This window comes from Orcinus orca, chromosome 1 (genome assembly GCF_937001465.1).
Source record: "Orcinus orca chromosome 1, mOrcOrc1.1, whole genome shotgun sequence".
NCBI lineage: Eukaryota > Metazoa > Chordata > Mammalia > Artiodactyla > Delphinidae > Orcinus > Orcinus orca.
In genome coordinates, this window is record NC_064559.1 from 187,248,874 (window position 1) to 187,267,849 (window position 18,976).

Sequence of the window (18,976 nt, forward strand, 5' to 3'; positions counted from 1 at the left end):
AGGGCTGTCCCGAATTGGAGGCAGCCGGGGAGCTTGGGTCTCAGCTTGACTCAGAGGAGTAATACGTGTTTGTGCTCTCCATTATCCCCTCCCTTTGCAGCTGGAAGATGTAGAGTGGGAGGACTGGGAATGAGGGGAGCCAGAGCAAGCCGCTCCCCTACCCACAGCACTTCCCACCTCCCTCGCTCGTCTCCGCCCGGCCCTGGAAGACACTGACTAAGAATGTCCCCCAAATGGCCTCTGTCAGCCAGAGCTCTAGGCAGATTCTGGGTTGTTCCTTGTTGGCCCTTTGGCCCTCTGCTCACATCTGGGAAGGGGCTTGCTAAATCCAAACCAGGAACTCTGACTTGTGCCAATCATAGGATGACCCGAGGGGGAGGAAACCTACCCCCCTCACCAGAAGAGCCTACATTTCTCTGCTGAACACCACTGTTCCTGGGGACTCTTGCTGGGAAGTCCCAATGGATAGCCCTAGCCCATCTGCCTGTGTAGGCAGAGGCCAAGCTACCAGTCTCTTGGAGGATGCCGAGAAAACACACTCTGTCACCCATAAGCAGGCAAAGAAGGCCATGCCACCTGCCCTTGGCTAGACAGGGATGGTGAACACATTTTGGTTCCTGTCCCAGCGGGTAAGAGGCATTCATTTCTGGGAAATTTGCCTCTCTTAGGAATCTCCCCCTCCCAGGCATCTTCCATTCCTGGAAAGGTTCCTTGTGGTTCAGAATCTAGAGACCAAACTCCCTCCTTTTACCCAGTCCAGGCTGGTATGTCCCCAACGCCTTTCCCAAGGCTTCTTCATGTCAGATGCACCCGAGTCCTTAGCCCAGCTGTGCCACCTGCAAGAGTGCTCTTGCTCTTCTTCCCCTCCCCAAGAAGGGAGGGGGCCACTTCAGGCCCTTCTGTGTGTTGCCTGGCGGGATACCTTGTCCAACCAGCTACCCACCTCGACTCCCCTGTAGCGTAGGACACAAGCCAGCTACCAGCGGTACAGAGCAGTGATCAAAGCTGAGTACTTACAACTCTGGTAAGCCCAACTTCTCTGCCTCATCCCTTCTGCATCTTGAAGGGATATGCTGGGGGTGAGCTTCTTGAGACTGTCATCAGGTTTCTGCAAAAGCTCTTCTTCCTGAAGGCAGATCCAATCCTTGTGGCTCTCACCCCCCACTCTGGTAAAAGCTGCACCTCTCTTGGGGGGATGAGGGGCTGCAGGAATCCCTGGAGACCCTGGTGCTTCACGATGCTGCTCTGGTGATTCTTGTATATAATCTGGTGTGTTCACCAATGATTTAAAGTGATTGTGGTCAGGGGCGCTAAGAGAGTGGTGGTCACTTCCACTTCAAACCTTCAATGAGGGGGTGGGATGGAGAGAATGCTGAATCTTTTTTTGATGGGATGGGGTTTTTCTCTTTGTAATTATTTCTTTAGTTTAATTAACCTTTTGGTTGTTTGTGCAATATTATATATTTTAAATTATAATGTATCTCCCCAGAGTATTTTGTAGCCGGGAAAAGAAAAAAGGAAAAAAAAAAGACTCTAACAGCTGTTAGTTTTGTAATTAAAAAAGAAAGAAAAAAGAACTTTGTCCTGAACCTTTTCCAGACTTGCCGTTAACAGCTATTAAAGAGATTCAACAGAAGCTGGAAGGTGTCTGGGGCTCCGTTCTTGTACCCTACGGCAGCTGCCCCAGAGCCAGGGCAGAAAACACACTATGTGCAGGGTGGCTTCCTGCTTGGAGCCTGGGAGTTAGGATGGGAGGTAGCCTGGGTTCTGAGGAAGTCCCTTGTCCTCATCCCAGGCTCACCTTGGCCTTTGGGATGAGAAAGGGACAGGGCCCCCAACAGGCCTCTCACCAAGACAAGGAGTCAAGAGGCCGTTACTGCATTCCCAACGCTTCTGCTTTTATTTGGAAAGGAAGTTGCAACAACAGTGGTTCCAGTTGCTCTTGGTCATTTTTCTCCTCTCCTTCGCCTGTATGTGTATGATTCTGGGGTCTGTTTTTAATTAACTTTAGTTAAACACCTGTATGAAAATCACTTGTCAGCTGTAATAAAAGGGAAGTCTGAATGAGGCCCTCTGGTTCCATGAAGATCTTTAAAGGGAAAGAGAAGTAAGGCTGGAGAGGGTGTAGGTAAGTTTTAGGATAAGTAAATAAAGTGTAAAATATATATCACCATTTTAGAAGTGGGTTTTTGGGTTTGCTTTCTCCCCCTACTTTACTGGGGAGGACTTGCCATTGCTTTTATCAAGTGCTTGCTAGCCATGGATGCCAACTGACTTCTTCGATTGAAGGCCGGAGGATCATGTCTGGTTCCAGGAGCCGCTTGAGCAAGTCCTGGCATTCAGCCGAGATGCCCAGATGAGTGGGGAAGGACACCCTCTTCTGCTGCTGCCACAGCATCTTGGGGATGTCTGTGTCATCAAAAGGTAGGCTGGCACAGAGCATGACGTACAGGACCACGCCCATGCTCCAGACGTCACCCTTCTTGCTATCGTGGGGAATACCCTGAAGTACCTCTGGGGCAGCATAGGCTGTGCTGCCGCAGAAGGTCTGGCTCAGCTCCCGGCATGATTTGGGCAACACCTTGGCGAAGCCAAAGTCTGCCAGCTTCAGGTTGAAGCCCTGCAACAAAGCGTTCTCGCACTTGAGGTCCCGGTGAGCCACACCACAGCCATGGCAGTAGCGGATGGCCTCGACCATCTGATGGAAGAGGGCCTTGGCCCGGCTCTCGGGCAGTGGCCCCCCATTCAGCACACAGTCAAAGACATCCCCTCCTTCAGCCAGCTCCATCACCAGGTAGATTTTCCCGTCTGCAGACTCCAGCGTCTCATACACTCGGATGATGTTCTTGTGGTCCAGGGTACGGACAATCTGGAGCTCCCGAGGCAGGAATCTCTGGATAAACTCTACGGAAACAAGCGGAAAGAGATGGAGCATCAAGTCCAGAAGGGCCTAACTCCTCCCTCCTGTCTGCTGCCTTCCAACTTCTGTCTGCCTATCTCCCCACCATGTCTGGGTCTTGTGCCTTGGTTCCCTTTCATAGTCTTTAATGTCTGTCTGCTTGGACACTGCAAAGAATGTTCACCTCTATTGTTTTTGTAGTTAATATATTACTGAAAGGAACTACTCCCTGTCAGCCTCAGGGACTGTTGTGAGCAGCCTGTGAGACCACGGATATCAAAGTGCTTTTAGGCTTTTAGACTATTAGGGACTTTTAGACAAGGCTATTGAATCTCAGTTACGAGGCCTGATTTGCCCACAGCGTGGTGAGCCCACTCCTCTCACGTCTGCCTCCTGACCCACAGTTCTTTCCATGAGCCCTGTCTTTTCCCCATCTCTGCCTTCGTTGGCTCCAGCTCCTGCCCTCTGCTAGCCCTGGCCATGGCCTCGCCAGTCTCTGTTCCCCTCCTGGAATAGGAAAGGCCTTGTGGGCTCCGGCTCTGCTTCTGAGGATCCTTCACCTCCTGCCACTTTAACCTTGGATTTTAGAGGGTGTGATTTTCCTGGACTCCCAGCATCCCTCTGTTCCCCACTGACCTACCCCAGAGCCACAGTCTCTTGCTTTCCTTGGTTCCAGACTAAAGGGGAGGAGGGAATGATCCTTCTGACTGGAGGAAGCACGCACCCACCCACCTCAGCCAGCCCTCGCTTCCTCCAAAGGGGCCCCAGCTCACCTTCTGGCCCTCCCATCTTGTCTATAATTTTAATCGCCACTTTTCTTTGGTGTTTTTTGGAAACTGCTTCTTTGACTTTTGAGTAGGTCCCTTCCCCAATGGTCTTGCCCAGCTGGTACCCATTGGAGAGCAGAAAGCCCTCCATGCTGTCTAGCACCTCCTTCCTTCCTATCACCCTCTCAGCTCATGCTGCCTCTGCGAGGCAAATCTACTTCACCATTGCCCTTGGCCTGCTCCTTTTCATCCGTAGCCTCCCCCAGCGCTAGAACATTCTCCGTCTGGACACACAAGCCGCGGGTGGTGGAGAGGGAGGGGGGTCAGACATTTTAAAACTCTGGCCCAATTGTGATGTAGGTGTTGTGTGACCCTTGGCCAAAATTGGCAATGCCCCCTGCCTGCCCTCACCACCACCACCAAATCCAGAACGGGTTAAGTCAGCGCTGCGCTCAGCCCCCGCGCCAGGTAGTGAGTCGCAGCCCCGCCTGTGGGGGGCGCTCCGGACGTCTGCGCGCGGCCCGGGAAGCCAGGCTCCTTTCCGTGGACACAGCCTCCTGCTCCCTCAACGGGCAGCTGGGGGTCTGCGCGACCCATGGCAAGAGCCCTCCAAGTACCGGCTCGCGCCGCGCTAAGTGCTGGCGCGGCGTGGGGTTCCCCGGCGGGAGGAACGGGTTCTATAAGGTCAGCGCGCCAAGGCCCGGGTCACAATGCAGCCCTCCCCCTCGACGCCCGGGCCCCGGGCGCGCCGCAGACACCTGCCCGGCTCCGCCTGGACCGGAGCGTCCTCTCGCGGCCAGGGCTCGGGCAGCTACTTCCTGCCTGGGACCGGTCTCGGCCTCCGACAGGTAAGCGACGGCCCACGGAGCGGGCGCGGGGAGGGGGTGCCCGGCGGCCCGCGAGCTGCCTGACCGCCACTCCCCGCGCAGAGCGCCTCGGACATGAGTGCCCAGGAGCCCCCGCAGGGTCGGAGATTCCCCATTGAGGCCGGAGACTCCCCTGGCCTTGCCTTCCCCCGCGAGACCCAGGACAGCCCGGAGCGGGTAGCTACGGAGCACAACCCGGTCAGGTGAGGCCAGCGCTCCTCCCCGCCGCCCCACCCCGGCCCACCTTCCGTCCCCCGATCGCCCCACCCCCGCCCCACGTAAGGTCCCACATCCACGCCCGAACCTCAGGGACCCCAAGTGCACTCCCCGATGCGACCCGTACAGGATGAGCCTGCCCCGCCTCAGCGCCCCCTGTCGCGGCCCGCTTTCCCCAGGCCGCTTCGACGCTGCCCCGGCTGCCACTGCCTGACGCTGCTGCACGTGCCCATCGACGTCTACCTGGCCTTGGGCGGGAGCCCCCAGGTCCGCGCCACCTGAGTGCGCCTGCGCACGGCAGCTCCGCGGGAGCCGGGCGTGTACGAGGCCCGCCGCAGGCCACCACGCTGAGATCGCGCGCGCCGAGCAGGAGACAATGATGCACATTTTAAAATAAAAGAACGATGCACATTTTAATAAAGCACAGCATAAACTGTTCTTTCCACTCCGGCCAGTGTTTGTTTATCACGTCGGATCGGGCCCGCACGCTGCTCCGCCTCATCCAAAGGCATCTTCCCTTCTGCTGCCTCCTCACTTGGACCCAGCCCCAGGGGCCTGCCCTTCCGACTCCGCTTTCTTCTCCCTGGACACCAAGCCCTTCCCCCATTTCTTGCTGGTCATGATCCCTTTCAGGGCCGCCTTTCTGCTCAGGCTCTGCCCTCATCCATCTCCCCAACACTCTCCTTGGTTCTCCAGTAAAATTAGCATTACTGTGCTGGACTCTGGGGGCCCAGGGAAGCTTGGGACTGGAGGGGGTGGACAAAGAACTTAACGAGAATGGCCACCCACACCAGGCCCATTTAATTCTCCCAAGATGGAGTTTGGTTTTGCTACCTGCTGTTTTGTGACCCTGGGCACCCCTGGCTTTGTTGAAGGGGCTAGGGGCTGCCCCGTCTATCTTGAGCTTTGGTTTCTCCTAGGACTGGTGGGGCCAGAAGACTGGGGAAGAAGTCGTTTGAAAAACTTCGATTTCTTATTCCTTTTTACAGGTGAGGGAACTGAGCCTTAAGCAACGTGCCTGGGGTCCCCCAGATGACAGGTGATGCTAGTGCACTCCTCAGCGTCCTCAGACTTGAGGCCCCAAAATCCATGCATAGGAGGGGCCCATGACAGGAAGGCTGCCTGGAAGCTGAATGAGTATTTCCCACTTTCCAATTTTGCTTTAATGAACCTGTATTATTTTAATATTGGAAAAAATGTATGTAACCCAAAGGTCAGGTTCAGTCTCCTGTCCCCTGAGATTTAAGTACGATTGACTCAACACCCCTCCTCTAATCCACATGGAGTAGAAGTCTAAGCCTCCCAGAGCACTTCAGATCCCATGGTCACCAGAAAGGGCCACCCTTTTCGACTTCCACAACTTCCCTCCCAGGCAGTCCCAGATGTAGGAGGCTTATTGAAAGAAGAGAGGATGTTTGTCAAAAAGGATCTACTTGGACTTTAGACTTGACCATTCAGTGCCCTGGTCCTTTAACATCCTGGCTCTTAAAAGCCCCTCCATGCCTTTCCTTCCCCTTCACCAGAATAATCCCTGGCTTCAGGCCATAGTGCTGGCTTCTCTCTCCCTCCCTCCTCTCCCCCTTCACCCTTACCTACTGGAGACCACCCCCAACCTCTGCCCTGCCACCGGGACTCTCTGTTCTTCTATCAAGTGAAATAATCCAGCTGTTTCAATCCCCACCAAACTCCATGCAGGTCCTACTCCGTTTAACAACCCATTCTGCTGCTCTGCAGAAAAAGGGCCTCCCTGCCAGTAAACAGTACTCACCCTCCTTAGGAGGCCCTTGTAATTTTAGAGAGAAAAAAAACGGCCTCTGTATGGATAAGGTCTCTCCATTGCAAGCAACTGATGTTAGCTTAAGCAAAAAAGGAATTGATTGTTTCAAGTTGCTGGGAAGGATATGTTAGTGATTAAAGGAAGAACTATAGGAACCAGGGCATCCATTGGGCTGGAATCAAGGATTCAACCCCACCAGGACTGTTGCTTTGTTCCTCTCATTCCTGATTATCTCCTCTGGGCAGGGAACATGGCAACATGGCTGCATCAGCTTAGAAATCCCAGGAAGGGGGAATACCCTTGCGGGCCAGTGGTTAGGGCTCTGTACTCCCAATGCAGGGGGCCCAGGTTCGATCCCTGGTCAGGGAAATAGATCCCGCATGCATGCCACAACTAAGAGTCCACATGCCACAACTAAGAAGACCACATACCGCAACTAAAGAGTCCACATGCTGCAACTAAAAGATCCCGCATGCCACAACTAAAGACCCCGCATGCTGCAACTAAGATCCGGCACAGCCTAAATAAAAAAAAAATTTTTAAATCCCAGGAAGGGAGACCTGCTTTCTCCCAGTCTCGGTATACCTATCCCTGGGAAGGCCAGTGATTGGCCCTTTTAAATCACATGCACATTCCTTGGGCCAATTACCACTGTCAGGGAGATGGGAGACTACAATTGACTAGGCTGAACCACAAGTAAGCCTATACTTGAGATGCAAGCACAGCCAGGTGATTGACAGCATCACCAGAAAATAATGGGTAATGATGGAGAAAAAACATTCCAGGAGCAGAGACAGCTTATATAAAGATCAAGTACCCCTGGGAGGAAAAGAAGCCCGAAAAAAAGGGATAGAGAGTGGCAGGGGCCAGTGTAACAACTCAATTTGAAGGCAATGAGGAGCCTTAGAAAGTGTGACCAGGCGTTCTGTGTGACTGGGTTCTCCTTCAGGCTTTGCCCCTGTTTCATTCAATACAAGTCTACCAGCCAGGCCTGTGCAGGACACTGGGGATTCAACGATGAACTTGACAAACATGGGCCTTGACCCTCATGGAACTCACATGGCCTAGCAATGACCTGCTGGGAGGCAAATCCCTTCCCTCTGGGCCCATTTCCTCACTAGTTTAAAAAAAAAAAAAGAAAGCACCAGTGATCTCTATGGAACTTGCCAGCCCACAAATGCTGAATCCTTCCCATTCTTCCTTTCTCTCTTATCTCCCTCACTTCTTTTCTCCAATCTTCTCGACACTCCTTTCCTTTAAAGAAAGATTTACTGGGACTTCCTTGGTGGCACAGTGGTTAAGAATCTGCCTGCCAATGCAGGGGACACGGGTTCAATCCCTGATGTGGGAAGGTCCCACATGCCACGGAGCAACTAAGCCTGTGCGCCACAACTACTGAGCCCACACGCCATAACTACTGAAGCCCGTGCACTCTAGGGCCTGCGTGCCGCAACTATTGAAGCCCGCATACCTAGAGCCCGTGCTCCACAACAAGAGAAGCCACTGCAATGAGAAGCCTGCGCACCCCGCTCGCCACAACTAGAGAAAGCCAGCACGCAGCAACGAAGAGCCAATGCAGCCAAAATTTTTTTTTAATTTTTTAAAATAAAATAAAATTTAAAAAGATTTACTAGTGGCCTAGTGGTTAGGATTCCGAGCTTTCACAGCTGTGGCACGGGTTCAGTCCCTGGTCAGGGAACTTAGATCCTGCATGCTGTGTGGCGTGGCCAAAAAAGGAAAAAGAAAAACAAACAAACAAAAAAGATTTACCGCTATGTTTGTTTAGTGAGGGATGCAAAGAATACAGACAAACACCTTGCCAGTGGGCCAGACCCTGGGGCTACATAGCTCTAGAATGGCCATGAGCAAGGGGAAAGGGCATTCCAGGTGGAACACTGTGGACAAAGGCCTTGAGGCAGGAAAGTGGAAGACAATTTCAAGGAACTCAGTTCAATCAACTTTCACCAACACCTACCTGGGCCACACGAGGTGCAGAGAACCCAGGCCTTTATCTGACAGATCCCTTGCCCTTGCAGAGCTCAGAATTCAAGGGATCCAGGGATGAGTTAACAGAAGAGAAGCTGAATCAGGGAGGCCTTGTGTTTGAACTTTGTTCTGTAGGTGACAGGGAGAATGACAGGCTCCAACCTGGGCCACTTCACTCTATTTTTCTTCTCCTTTTCCATCATGTTCTCTGTTGCTTTTTTCCCCCTGGAAAAGTCACTGGCCTAAACTCTAGTCCTAGATTTGAGTCCTGATTGCCATTTACTAGCTGTGCAAACTTGGGCTACATACTTAGCCTCTCCGAGTCTCTATTTCCAAATCTGTAAAATGGGGCTAATGAAACCTGGTGGAAGCTTTCAGTAAAGTCATGCACATAGAGCACCAGGCAAGAATGTCGTGCACCTCTAGCACTGAGCAAGAGAGGCTGCTGCTGCTCCTACCTTTGGCTTCAAGGGGCAGCAGAGAGCCAGCCAGCCATGTCCCCAGGGGCTGGGTGATGCCCAGCCTTGGAGAGGGTTGGGGAATCTCTCTCGCCTCCCTCTGCCAAGTTCCTCACAGTCCTGCTCAGGTGCTGAGGAACTTGGTGGGGAGGGGGCGCGGGGAATCCCCAGGTGGGAAAGGCAGAACTGCCTCCCTCACCCTAGAGGGTAAAGCTTTCCCCAGACCCCCAGGCAGGACCCCCACATCCCAGCCTCATTCTCAGTTTGAGGAATGAGGAGGGGCCCAGGGAAAGGAGGATACTTGAATCACTGCCTTCCCTGACTTCTCTCTCAGACACCTTATTAGACAGCCCCTCCCTAAGGGACCCTCTTTTAGAAGGAGGGGGCGAAGTACAGATGGACCCCCCCCAGGTTACCATGGAAATGGCAGGGAAAGGGTTGCTATATCTCCATGGCAACAATTGACGTCAGCGCTACCCTTTCCCATCGCTTGATATGAGAAGGGGGCAGCCACCCCAACCACAAGCAAATCCCCCACAAAGCCTCCTCCCTTTACTGAGCCAATCAACCAAGGGGTCGACAAGCTTAATATAGCACAGGAGTTAAAAGCACAGACTCTGATGTCAGTCAAACCTTGGTTCAAATCCTCTTTCTGCATCGTTTTAGCTGTTTGAATTTGAGCAAGTCCCTTAACCCTGGAAGTCTAGTACGTACAACAGGGATAGTAAGCTACATGCCTCCGAGGGTTAATGTGAGGATTGCAGGGGATTATGCAGGTAATAGGCAGTGGGCCAGCTCGTGGGAAGTGCACACTGATGCTAGCGACTCTCTAGAGTCCTGGGGACTTGTCAGGGCATTGTGGCTTCTCAGATATAGACTCGAAGCCCCTAAAAGGCCCCCAGAACCCCTAAGGACTGGGCCCTGAGTTTGAGCATTCAGAACTGGGGGGGGGGGTCTCAGGGTGAAGCCAGAGACAGTGGAGCTTCCAGACCCTGAGGAAACCCCAATGCCACTTTCCCTGCAACCCCATCACATCTGGACCCTGACCCAAATTCCCCTTCCTCCCCCCCGCCGGCCTCCTCCTAGGCCTCCTTAGCAGGCATCTAACACTCGGGACTCCATCTGCTCCTCTAGGAAAAAGCAGGGATGAGGGCCGTGGGAAGACATCAGGCAACCTAACACCAGGTAGATCAGTGGGTTGGACCCCACAGGAATATGGGTGTCCCAGCTCCCACTGGCCTCTCTCCACCTGCCCTTGGGGTAAGGATACTGGAATCATTCTCACTCCCTCTCTCTTCTCCAATTCCCAGTCCTGGTGCCCACAGTCTATTCTGCTCCAATTCCACCGCACTGCCCTGAACCAGACCCCCATCGCTACTCATCTTGATTACTCCAGCAGCCCCCTAACTGGTCTTGTGCTTCCTTCCCTGCTTGATTCCTCTAGCCCAGAATTATTCTATAAAGACCACAACCCAGCCATGTAATTCTCCTATTTAAATCTCATCAATGGCTTCTTTACATCACTCGTCCAGCCATGTGGACACCCCTGAGTTCTTCACAAAACCTTCTTCCCACCTTTCAGCACATTGTTCCTTCTGCCTGGAATAGCCTCCTCCCATCCCCCTTACCTCTCAGATCTCCACCAATTGTCACTCCTCAGAGAAGCGTCCTCTGACCACCTGTCCTTCCCCTCCCATAGCACCTGCTTGTCCCACTGTGTACTCATCTCTTCCTTGATCCCTGTTGAGTGCCTGTTTACCCCATTACACTATGGACTCACGGAGGGCAGGGGCTGTGTCATATTCATCCTAACATCCCGGGGCCTAGAATGGAAGCGTTCAGGAGTTGGTAGAATGTTTGCAGATTAGACTGGCTAGTGAATGACTGCTTGATCGGTCTACAGAGAGGCTGAGCACTGTGAGGAGAAGGAACAGCAGAGCCAGCTGCGGGATCTGGGATGGCTTCCCTAAGGAAGCGACACTGGAACTGAGATGAGAAGCAGTTACCCAGACAAGGACATGGCGGTGGGAAATATCCCTGGCCCTGGGACTGGTCTGTGCCACGAGTGAACGTGGTGGTGAAGACACAGTGAAAAGGGACACATTCATGTTTTGGAAAGACAATCCTGGCTGCTCTGTGAGAATAGACCACATAAGAGATTGAGAGTAGCAGCAGGGAGATCATTCAGGAGGCTGCGGCAGCCTCCCAGGTGAACGGCGATGGGGCCTTGGACCAGGTGGTAGCGGTGGAGATGGAGAGAAGCAATTGGATTTCAGACATATCCTGGAGAGGACAGGATTTCGTAACTGCTTGAATATGAAAAGGGAGGGAGAGGGAAGAGTCCAGAACCAAGCCCAGATTTCCAGTTCAGGCAACCGAGAGAACGGCCAAGCTGGGGAACATGGGAGGAAGGGCCGGTGTGGGGCATGTTTGCTGTGAGGTGAAACATCCAGGCGGACGGGGCCGGGAGACAGGTGTTGGGCAGCGAAGAGAGGCTTGGGCTGAAAGAGAGAAGTGAGTCTCTGACACAGGCAGACACCAAAGGCATGGGAACCCATGAGATCCCCTGGGACAGACTGTAGAAGGCCCAAGAACACCCATGATTAGGCAGTGAGTGAAGGATGAGAAATTTGCCATGTGGCGGCAACCACATGGTTGCAAATAAATAGCAAAGAAATCAAGAGTCCACAGTGTCCAGAAAAACAAGGGCACAAAAGTGTTTCAAATAGGAGGGAGTGTTTGTGTCAAAGTCAGCCACTGCTAAGGGGTCAAATCAGATAAAGACCCACGAGCATCCCTTGGATTTAGCAACAGGGAAGTCAGTGGTGACCTTGACGAGCTGCCCCTGTGGAATGGTGGGGGAGGAAGCCAGACTGCAGGGGTTGGGTGAGGAAGTGGAAACAACGTGTGTACACAACTCTTTCAAGAATGTTGGCTGTGAAGGGGAGCTGGAGAAGGACCTGGGGTCGAAGGAGGGCTTTCTTCTTTTTCAAACATAGGAAAGACTAGAGGCTGTTTGTTTGCTGCTGGGAAGGAGCCATCAGGGAGGGAGAACTTGGAGACAGGTATAGGAGAAAGGAATGAGAGGAGGGAAATTCCCCAAGGAGGGAAAAGAGGAGGTGGAATCCCCAAATATAGCCACACAATTGGGAGGGGGGCAAGTCAGGGCTATACAGGGCTCTGGGGCTCAGAACAGCTGCCCACTGTCCCCAGCAGCCAGTGTGAGTCACTGGGGGGAAATAGCCCAAACAGGCAGTGTGGGAAAGGGAGCGGGGCCAGCGTGCTCCTCAGGATCCCCAGAGGGTGGGGGAGCAGGGCCCAGCCTGGGCTCTGAGCCCGGAACCCCATGCTCTGAGCAGGGCAAGGGCACAGAGAGGTTGTCTCACCCTTTGTAAGGATGGGCAGAGTAGTAGGAAGCCTGGGTCCTACTACTGGGTTTTCTCTGCCCCTCTCTGAACCTGTTTTCCTTTCTGCAAAAAATGTAGGCTTTTAATTTTTTTTTTTTTTTGGTGGGAGGGTGGGGGGGTGGGGCTGGGGGAGGTGTCAGGGACCCTTTCTAGATTCCTTCCAGAAATATATGTGTGTTTGAACTTTGCAAACAGTTTCAGGCCTCCTGAAGCTCCCACAAACTCAGTCCTGGCTTCCAGATAAGAACTCCTGAACTAGAGGTGGCTGAGAAGCCTTCTGCCTCTGATATCTAAGAGTGCCCCAGAGCAAGGGAAAGGCTCTTGTAAGGGCCATGAGGGCAGAGTTGGGAGGCTCTTAAGCCCGGGAGCAGTGAGGCCTTCTGAGGTGTGGTTTCTTCCTGAACACACCATCAGGGGTGTGTAAGCAGAAGCTGGAGGCCCCTGGGTGAAATAAGGAAGGGTTTATCCAAACGGCAGCTGACCTTCCTATCCTGGGCCCCCTCTTGCTGCCTCTGCCTGTCCTTGCCTTTCTGTCCCTGATCCTGGGGGAGGAGGGTCTCAGGGGATCCTCCAGCACTGGTGACCAACCCCCTCCCACTGAAGCAGCTGAAGACAGACCACGGACTAGACCCCGCCAGAGGGGCTGGCGCTGCCCCACCCCGCTCTGCCAGCTGCCGCCTCCTGCTAAAAACAGCGGGGCCCGGGGGGACTATGGGCTTTCAGGCCTCCCCCTCCACGTCCCAGCAGGTATTAAAGAGGCCGAAGCCGGGCCAGGAGGACTGGACACTATGCTATTCACCGAGACTGCCCACTTCGCGGCGAATTTTCTTCTGTCCCGGTGAGGGGGCCCGGGAGAGGGTGTCGGCGCGATGAAGGGCCCCGGTCTGGCAGCTGGGGGGGAGGAGTCCAGATCCTTGGGAAGGCCCCGAGGGGGGCCTCTAATCCCCCTCCCCGCCCCTCCACATGGGCCAGGAGTGACCCCGACCCTCGCGCCGCCGCGTCTGACACGAGACGGCCGCCTACTCCCCGCCTCTCGTGCCTCCTGGGGTGACCGCTGCCCGTCTACCCCGCAGGCGCCCCCGGGCCACGCCCCCGCACCGCCTTGACCAGGAGTTGTGTTTCTGGGGCTGCCGGGGCCCGGCCATGCCGGCGCCCGCCGCCCACCGCAGCCTGGGCGACTACTGGCTGAGCCCGCAGCGCCGCCGCCCGCCGGGCGCCGCCTGGCGCTGGCCGGCGCGCAACCTACTGCTGCTGCCGGGTACCACCGGGCTGGCGGACTTACCCTCGGCGCGTAGGCCCAGCTGCTACGGCGCGCGCCCGCGCCTCATGTGAGCGCGCGGGGGCGGGGCGGAAGCCCTGGGAGGGAGGGGCGGTGCCTACGGCAGGGGAGGGGTCTGTGGGAAGGGGCGGATCCCCAGACGCGAGGGTCGGACAGGGGTTGGAAAGGCTGGGCTTGACTGTACCTAGGAGCGGGAGGAGTGGGAGGAACTGAGTGGGAAGGGTGGGGCCTGAAGCGGCTGACCACAGAAGGGACAAGGCGAAGCGGGCGTAGACTCAGAGGGGGCGGGGAGCCTTGCCGCCGTCCTGTAGGCCCAGTTTTCCCTCCCTCCAGGTGGAAGCACCGGTGGCAGAATATTAACTACCAATATCTGGGCAAGAGGAAGACACATCCAGTTCCCCTGCGCCCGTGAGAGCCGGTGAGGGGCGGGGCCAGAAGAGGGCGCGACCTCGGAGGGGCGGGTCTAGAGGCGGGGCCTGACGGAGGTTGGGGTGGGGAAAGGGTGATACCCGGGCACGAGGTTAGTCCGCCCTGCCTTACAGGCTCGAGGACCCAGAGGGGTCGAGCCGCAGTGAGAGGCCCCGCGGGCCGGGCGTGGGTTTCTTCAGGGTTATTCAGCCCTGCCCTTCTCAAACCACCACAAACATTTTCTGGAAAATTGACATTCGACTATATTAAAATTTCTGTTTATCAAAGGACAACTAAAGGAGTAAAATAGAGTTCCAAAGAGGGCTCTTCAAACATAATGCCAACTTGGTGCCCCGCGCAGGGAGTGTGGAACCAGAATAGGTCATGCCCTTGGGCACCAACTGGGTCGGTCCCAGGACAGGAGTCACCCCAGCCCCAGGCCTGATGACCAAACTGAATGACCAAAGGGAAGCAGCCTGCTTGAAGGACACTGTCCTGTGTGTGTCTGTGTGTGCTTGATATTTTGGGGCATCTCTGAATGTTTGCATCACCTCTGAGCATGGCTCTTTTTCTCTGTGTGTCTGTCTATCCCTGGTCTCTGTGTCCATTTATTTCTTCAACAAATATTTATCAAGGGCCTATTTTAGAGGGTTGTGCCAGGTTTATACTCTGAGTCATTGAGTTCACATTGGTGAAAAGAACAGTTGAAGTCCCTGTCCTCATGGCACTTACATTCTGGTTGGGAAGACAATAAAAAAGTCAGAGATATGGGGACTTCCCTGGTGGTCCAGTAGGTAAAACTCCATGCTCCCAATGCAGGGGGCCGAGGTTCGATCCCTGGTCGGGGAACTAGATCCCACATGCATACCGCAGCTAAGAAGTCTGCATGCCGCAACTAAGAATCACGCATGCCGCAAGTGGAAGATCCCGCATGCCACAATGAAGATCCTGCGTGCCACAACTAAGACCAGGCGCAGCCAAAATAAATAAATAAAAGTTTTTTAAAAAAAGAAAAAAAGAGATAAACAGTGTGCTCTGTTTGAGAAGATCGAGGTGGGCCAGGTGCTACATTATATGGAGTGGGCAAGGACTGTGTCTTGTTCACAGATCTAGAACAGTGCCTGACTCATAACTGGGGCTCACTAAAGATTGCATGAATGAATCAGTTGGCTGAGTGGTCCTGTCTGAGGAGGTAACTTTTAATCAAGGCTTGAAGGATGAGAGATCAGCCATTCCAGACCTGGGAAGAGTGTTCTGGGTGCAGGGAATAGCATGCATATGTCTCGTGGGTGGCCCTTTGCCCCTGGCTGTCTGTCCTGGAATACCCCTTTGGCTATGTCTCTGTTCCTGTCTGTTGTCTCTGTGATCTTGGGAGCCATGGGGCAGGTTTAAACGGGGCCCCTCCAGGCTCTCTGGAAGTGAGGTCACTGCTGAGCTCATTCACTCCACTGGCCCACTCTGGCCTAACCAGCCTAATCTGGACATTCCCCTGGAAGCAATCCCTCCCCTCAGCAGCCTCTGTCCCACGATCTCTGGCTCCTTCCCAGGATAGCATCCTGCAGTCTGGAAGGAAGTCCTTCGTCCTGCGTAACCACAGTCCCTGCTGGGGCAACCGCAGCCCTTTCCTCTCATTCTGCCTCATGGGCCAAGAGGAGGAGATGGGCTGGCCCTGTGGCAGCAGATCCTGCCGGGACAGAGAGCCCAGTAAAGGCCTGACAGAGTGGAGGTGACAACCCCTCTGCAGCCCCAGCGAGATGAACCTCAGAGGGAAAGAGACCATCACTCATCTTAGGAGTCTCTGCCACAGCCATTATTTCATTTAATCCTTCAATATCCCTGTTTTGTTTTTTTTGTTTTTTTTTTTTTGTTTTTTTTGCGGTACGCAGGCCTCTCACTGTTGTGGCCTCTCCTGTTGCGGAGCACAGGCTCCGGACGCTCAGGCTCAGCAGCCGTGGCTCACGGGCCCAGCTGCTCCGCGACATGTGGGATCCTCCCGGACCGGGGTACGAACCCGTGTCCCCTGCATCGGCAGGTGGACTCTCAACCACTGCGCCACCAGGGAAGCCCAATATCCCATTTTTTAGATGGAAACTCAGGCAGGTCCAGTGAGGAAAACATGGCAGAACTGGGACCAGAACCCAGGTCTCTTGATGGAATAGTTATAATCCTAACAACTCATATTTATTCCACATTTACTTTCAGCCAGTTATTATGCTAACACTTCGCATGGGCCTCATCACAACCCTATGAGGTGGGTACCATTGTTATTCCCATTATTCTCAGATAAGGAGACTGATTAGGGCTCAGAGCCATTAAATGACTTGCCCGAGGACACCCAGCGAGTTCACAGCAGAGCTGCACAAGAGCCCAGACAGTCTAGGGTGCTCAGCTACACAAACTGTGCCCCAGGTCCCAGAGGAGGGTCACAGATGTCTGTTTTCCAGGGACTTGGGAAGACAGGCTTCAGGTTCATCTCCTCATGGTCCTGAGGCTAACTTGTGCCAAGCCAGGATGAGCAGGAAGATGCCTGGAACACTGCACAGTCCTGTGTCCCCTCTCAGTGGATGAAGATTGTCCACCTTTGCCCTCTCCCCTGGTATCTCCATGTTTCTGCCCTTCACTGCCCGAATAAAGCAGCTTTCACTGCTCTCTGGCTCTCCCTACTTTGGGGGATGATGATCTCTGTTCTCCCCATCCACACACACTGAGTTAGACTGAACCCACAGGGCTGGGAGGGCCTCTGTAGCCGCCCCTGAATGTCCCACTGCACCCATGACCACCCCCCCATGGGGTAGACTGAGTGAACCCGACTTGTTCCTCCTCCCCAGACTCTCACAGGCCATAGAAGGAGAGAGGCAGAGACATACGCCAGCTCAGTAAAGTGCCACAGAGGGTGACATTAGTTTGTTTGGGGCACAGTGACTCCTCTGGAAGATCAGGAAAGCCTTTTGGAGGGGTACCTTGAGCTGAATCTTGACAGATGGGCAGGCCCTGGGTAGACCTACAAAGGGAGTAGCAATCCAAGCAGAACTGGCAGCATGGAGAAGGCTTGGTGATTTGCAGCCTGAAATGGTATCATCAGAGCGGTCATCCTGCTGAGAGAACCGTGAGACTGGCAGCCAGGAGGGCTCTGCCTAAGATGAAGCTAGCTGGGCCTGGAGCTTCAAAGACCTTGAAGGCCAGGCCAAGGGGGTGGACATTCTCCAAGAGGAAGTAGGGAGCCATGGACAGGTTTAAAGCAAGGGAGGGACATGGTCCCATCGTGGCACCTCTAAGCCTAGAGCCCTCCCGGGGTCTCAGAGTCCACTCTGGTGGGCAACAAGTGGTCTCTGGCCCTCAACTAGGTCCAAGGCCCTGAGCACCTGTCCCTGTGTTCCCCTTTACTCACTCTCGCAGGTCCTACCTGGGATTGAAGCTGGGAGTGGATCCCGCTCATGCCTCCCTGCAGGGGTTCGGCAGAGGGTGCCGATGGTTAAAGGAAGGAGGCTTCGGGTGTCCACCCTGACTCATGCACTCTGCGGTCAACAGCAGCCCCCTCCCCCCTCCGTAAGACCCACTTATGACCCCTCCCCTGCCCTTTTGGGAGGGGTCTCAGTCAGATAAAGAGGTGACTGCAGGGCAGCTGTCCCCACTCTCCACACCCAGCGGACCCCTAGAGCTGTCTCCCTTCCTCCTCTAGCCCCTCTCCCTCCACATGGAACCTCGCCCCCATCTCTGGTGCTCTCCGCTCCCTGAATGTCTCTGCACTTCATCTCCTCTGCCCTCTGCCCTTGCCTAGTTCAGGCCGCCTTTGCCATTGTCTGGACCAGTCTGATCAACTCTTCCCTGGTTTATCTCGCCTCCAACTCTGTCCTTTCTAATCTGTGTCCTGAGCCTGTTTTTCTGTGTCTTGTAGGTCCCTGTGGGACATGCGGGGTGATCTCCAAGGGCAGCCAGAGTTCTGGAGAGACCTGGGCTGGAGACAAAGATTTCATAACAGTCAGCATATAGATTCTTTCATAAATACACATAGAAAAGGATAGAGGAGAGGGACTTCCCCGATGTTCCAGTGGTTAAGACTCTGCACTCCCAATGCAGGGGGCACAGGTTTGACCCCTGGTCAGGGAACTAAGATCCCACATGGCACGGCCAAAAAAAAAAAAAAAAAAGGATAGAGGAGAGAGTGACAGAGACAGACACACACACACACACACACACACAGGGGGATCTTCTCTTTTTCTCTCCAACACACATTTCATTCCAGACGCATAGATCCTAATGACATTCCAAAGGCACCTCAACTCAAGCTGTCCAAAGCTGACCTCTCCTTTTCCATGGTGCCCCGCTACTCCTCCCTAGGCCTTCTGTGTATGGCTTGGCACCTCTTTCCACCCATTTCCCAAGCCAGACCCTCAGGCACCATCCTCGGTCCTTCCTCCTCACTCCCGACATCCATAGTCCTTTGCTAAGACCTGTCACTTCTGCCCCTGGACCCCTCCTATACCTCTCCCCCTCCGTCTTCCTCCACCTTCAGCAGCATTTGACATGGCAGATCACGCAATCCTTCTGGAAGCCATTTCCTCCCTCAGCCTTCAGGACATCCCTGCTCCTGGTTCTCTTCCCTTCTCTGCCCAAGAGCTGAATCCCCCTGCTGGCTCCCCACTCAGAGTGTCAAAGTTGGAGAGCCCCCGGCACTGTCTTCTTGAGCTGCTCCTCTCGGTGGATCCCATCCAGTCCTGTGGCTTCAAATTTGGGAGGCCGGACTTCCCTGGTGTCACAGTGGTTAAGAATCCGCCTGCCAATGCAGGGGACACGGGTTAGAGCCCTGGTCTGGGAAGATCCCACATGCCGCGGAGCAGCTAAGCCCGTGTGCCACAACTACTGAGTCTGTGCTCTAGAGACTGCGAGCCACAACTACTGAGCCCGTGTACCAC

At 54.4% G+C, this 18,976-nt stretch overlaps 3 protein-coding genes across 5 annotated transcripts in view; 2 read left to right on the forward strand and 1 right to left on the reverse strand.

Moving 5' to 3' along the window:
- Positions 1 to 1,536, forward strand: part of BSDC1 (BSD domain containing 1) — a 22,815-nt gene extending 21,279 nt beyond the window's left edge. For both annotated transcript variants that reach the window (XM_049696382.1, XM_004266513.3), the window contains one exon: positions 101 to 1,536. In XM_049696382.1, coding sequence (XP_049552339.1) covers positions 101 to 133 — 33 coding nt within the window. In that variant the 3' untranslated portion in view covers positions 134 to 1,536. The remainder of the gene's footprint in view (positions 1 to 100) is intronic.
- Positions 1,507 to 13,727, reverse strand: TSSK3 (testis specific serine kinase 3). Of its 2 annotated transcripts, XM_049696426.1 has the most exons (2): positions 13,659 to 13,727; positions 1,507 to 2,904 (listed from the first exon to the last, which is right to left on the reverse strand). In XM_049696426.1, exon 2 carries the CDS (start codon positions 2,786 to 2,788, stop codon positions 2,243 to 2,245), a length of 546 nt encoding a protein of 181 aa, XP_049552383.1. In that variant the 5' UTR covers positions 2,789 to 2,904; positions 13,659 to 13,727; the 3' UTR covers positions 1,507 to 2,242. The 2 variants fall into 2 exon arrangements, with proteins under 2 accessions (XP_049552383.1, XP_033278173.1); XM_033422282.2 differs by lacking the exon at positions 13,659 to 13,727 and having other exon boundaries at positions 1,507 to 2,935.
- On the forward strand, positions 4,371 to 5,186 carry FAM229A (family with sequence similarity 229 member A). Its single transcript, XM_004266517.4, has 3 exons — positions 4,371 to 4,514; positions 4,596 to 4,735; positions 4,928 to 5,186. The coding sequence occupies exons 1-3, from the start codon at positions 4,377 to 4,379 to the stop codon at positions 5,028 to 5,030; spliced, it is 381 nt and encodes a 126-aa protein (XP_004266565.1). The 5' UTR covers positions 4,371 to 4,376; the 3' UTR covers positions 5,031 to 5,186.
- Positions 13,728 to 18,976: the final 5,249 nt, after the last annotated feature.

Bases quoted from the DNA above. Each gene is read 5' to 3' on its own strand.
- TSSK3 (XM_033422282.2), bottom strand. From the start codon at position 2,935: ATGCTCCATCTCTTTCCGCTTGTTTCCGTAGAGTTTATCCAGAGATTC.
- FAM229A (XM_004266517.4), top strand. From the start codon at position 4,377: ATGCAGCCCTCCCCCTCGACGCCCGGGCCCCGGGCGCGCCGCAGACAC. The intron at 4,515-4,595 runs GTAAGCGACGGC...CTCCCCGCGCAG, and splicing joins CCGGTCTCGGCCTCCGACAG to AGCGCCTCGGACATGAGTGC. The intron at 4,736-4,927 runs GTGAGGCCAGCG...CGCTTTCCCCAG, and splicing joins ACGGAGCACAACCCGGTCAG to GCCGCTTCGACGCTGCCCCG.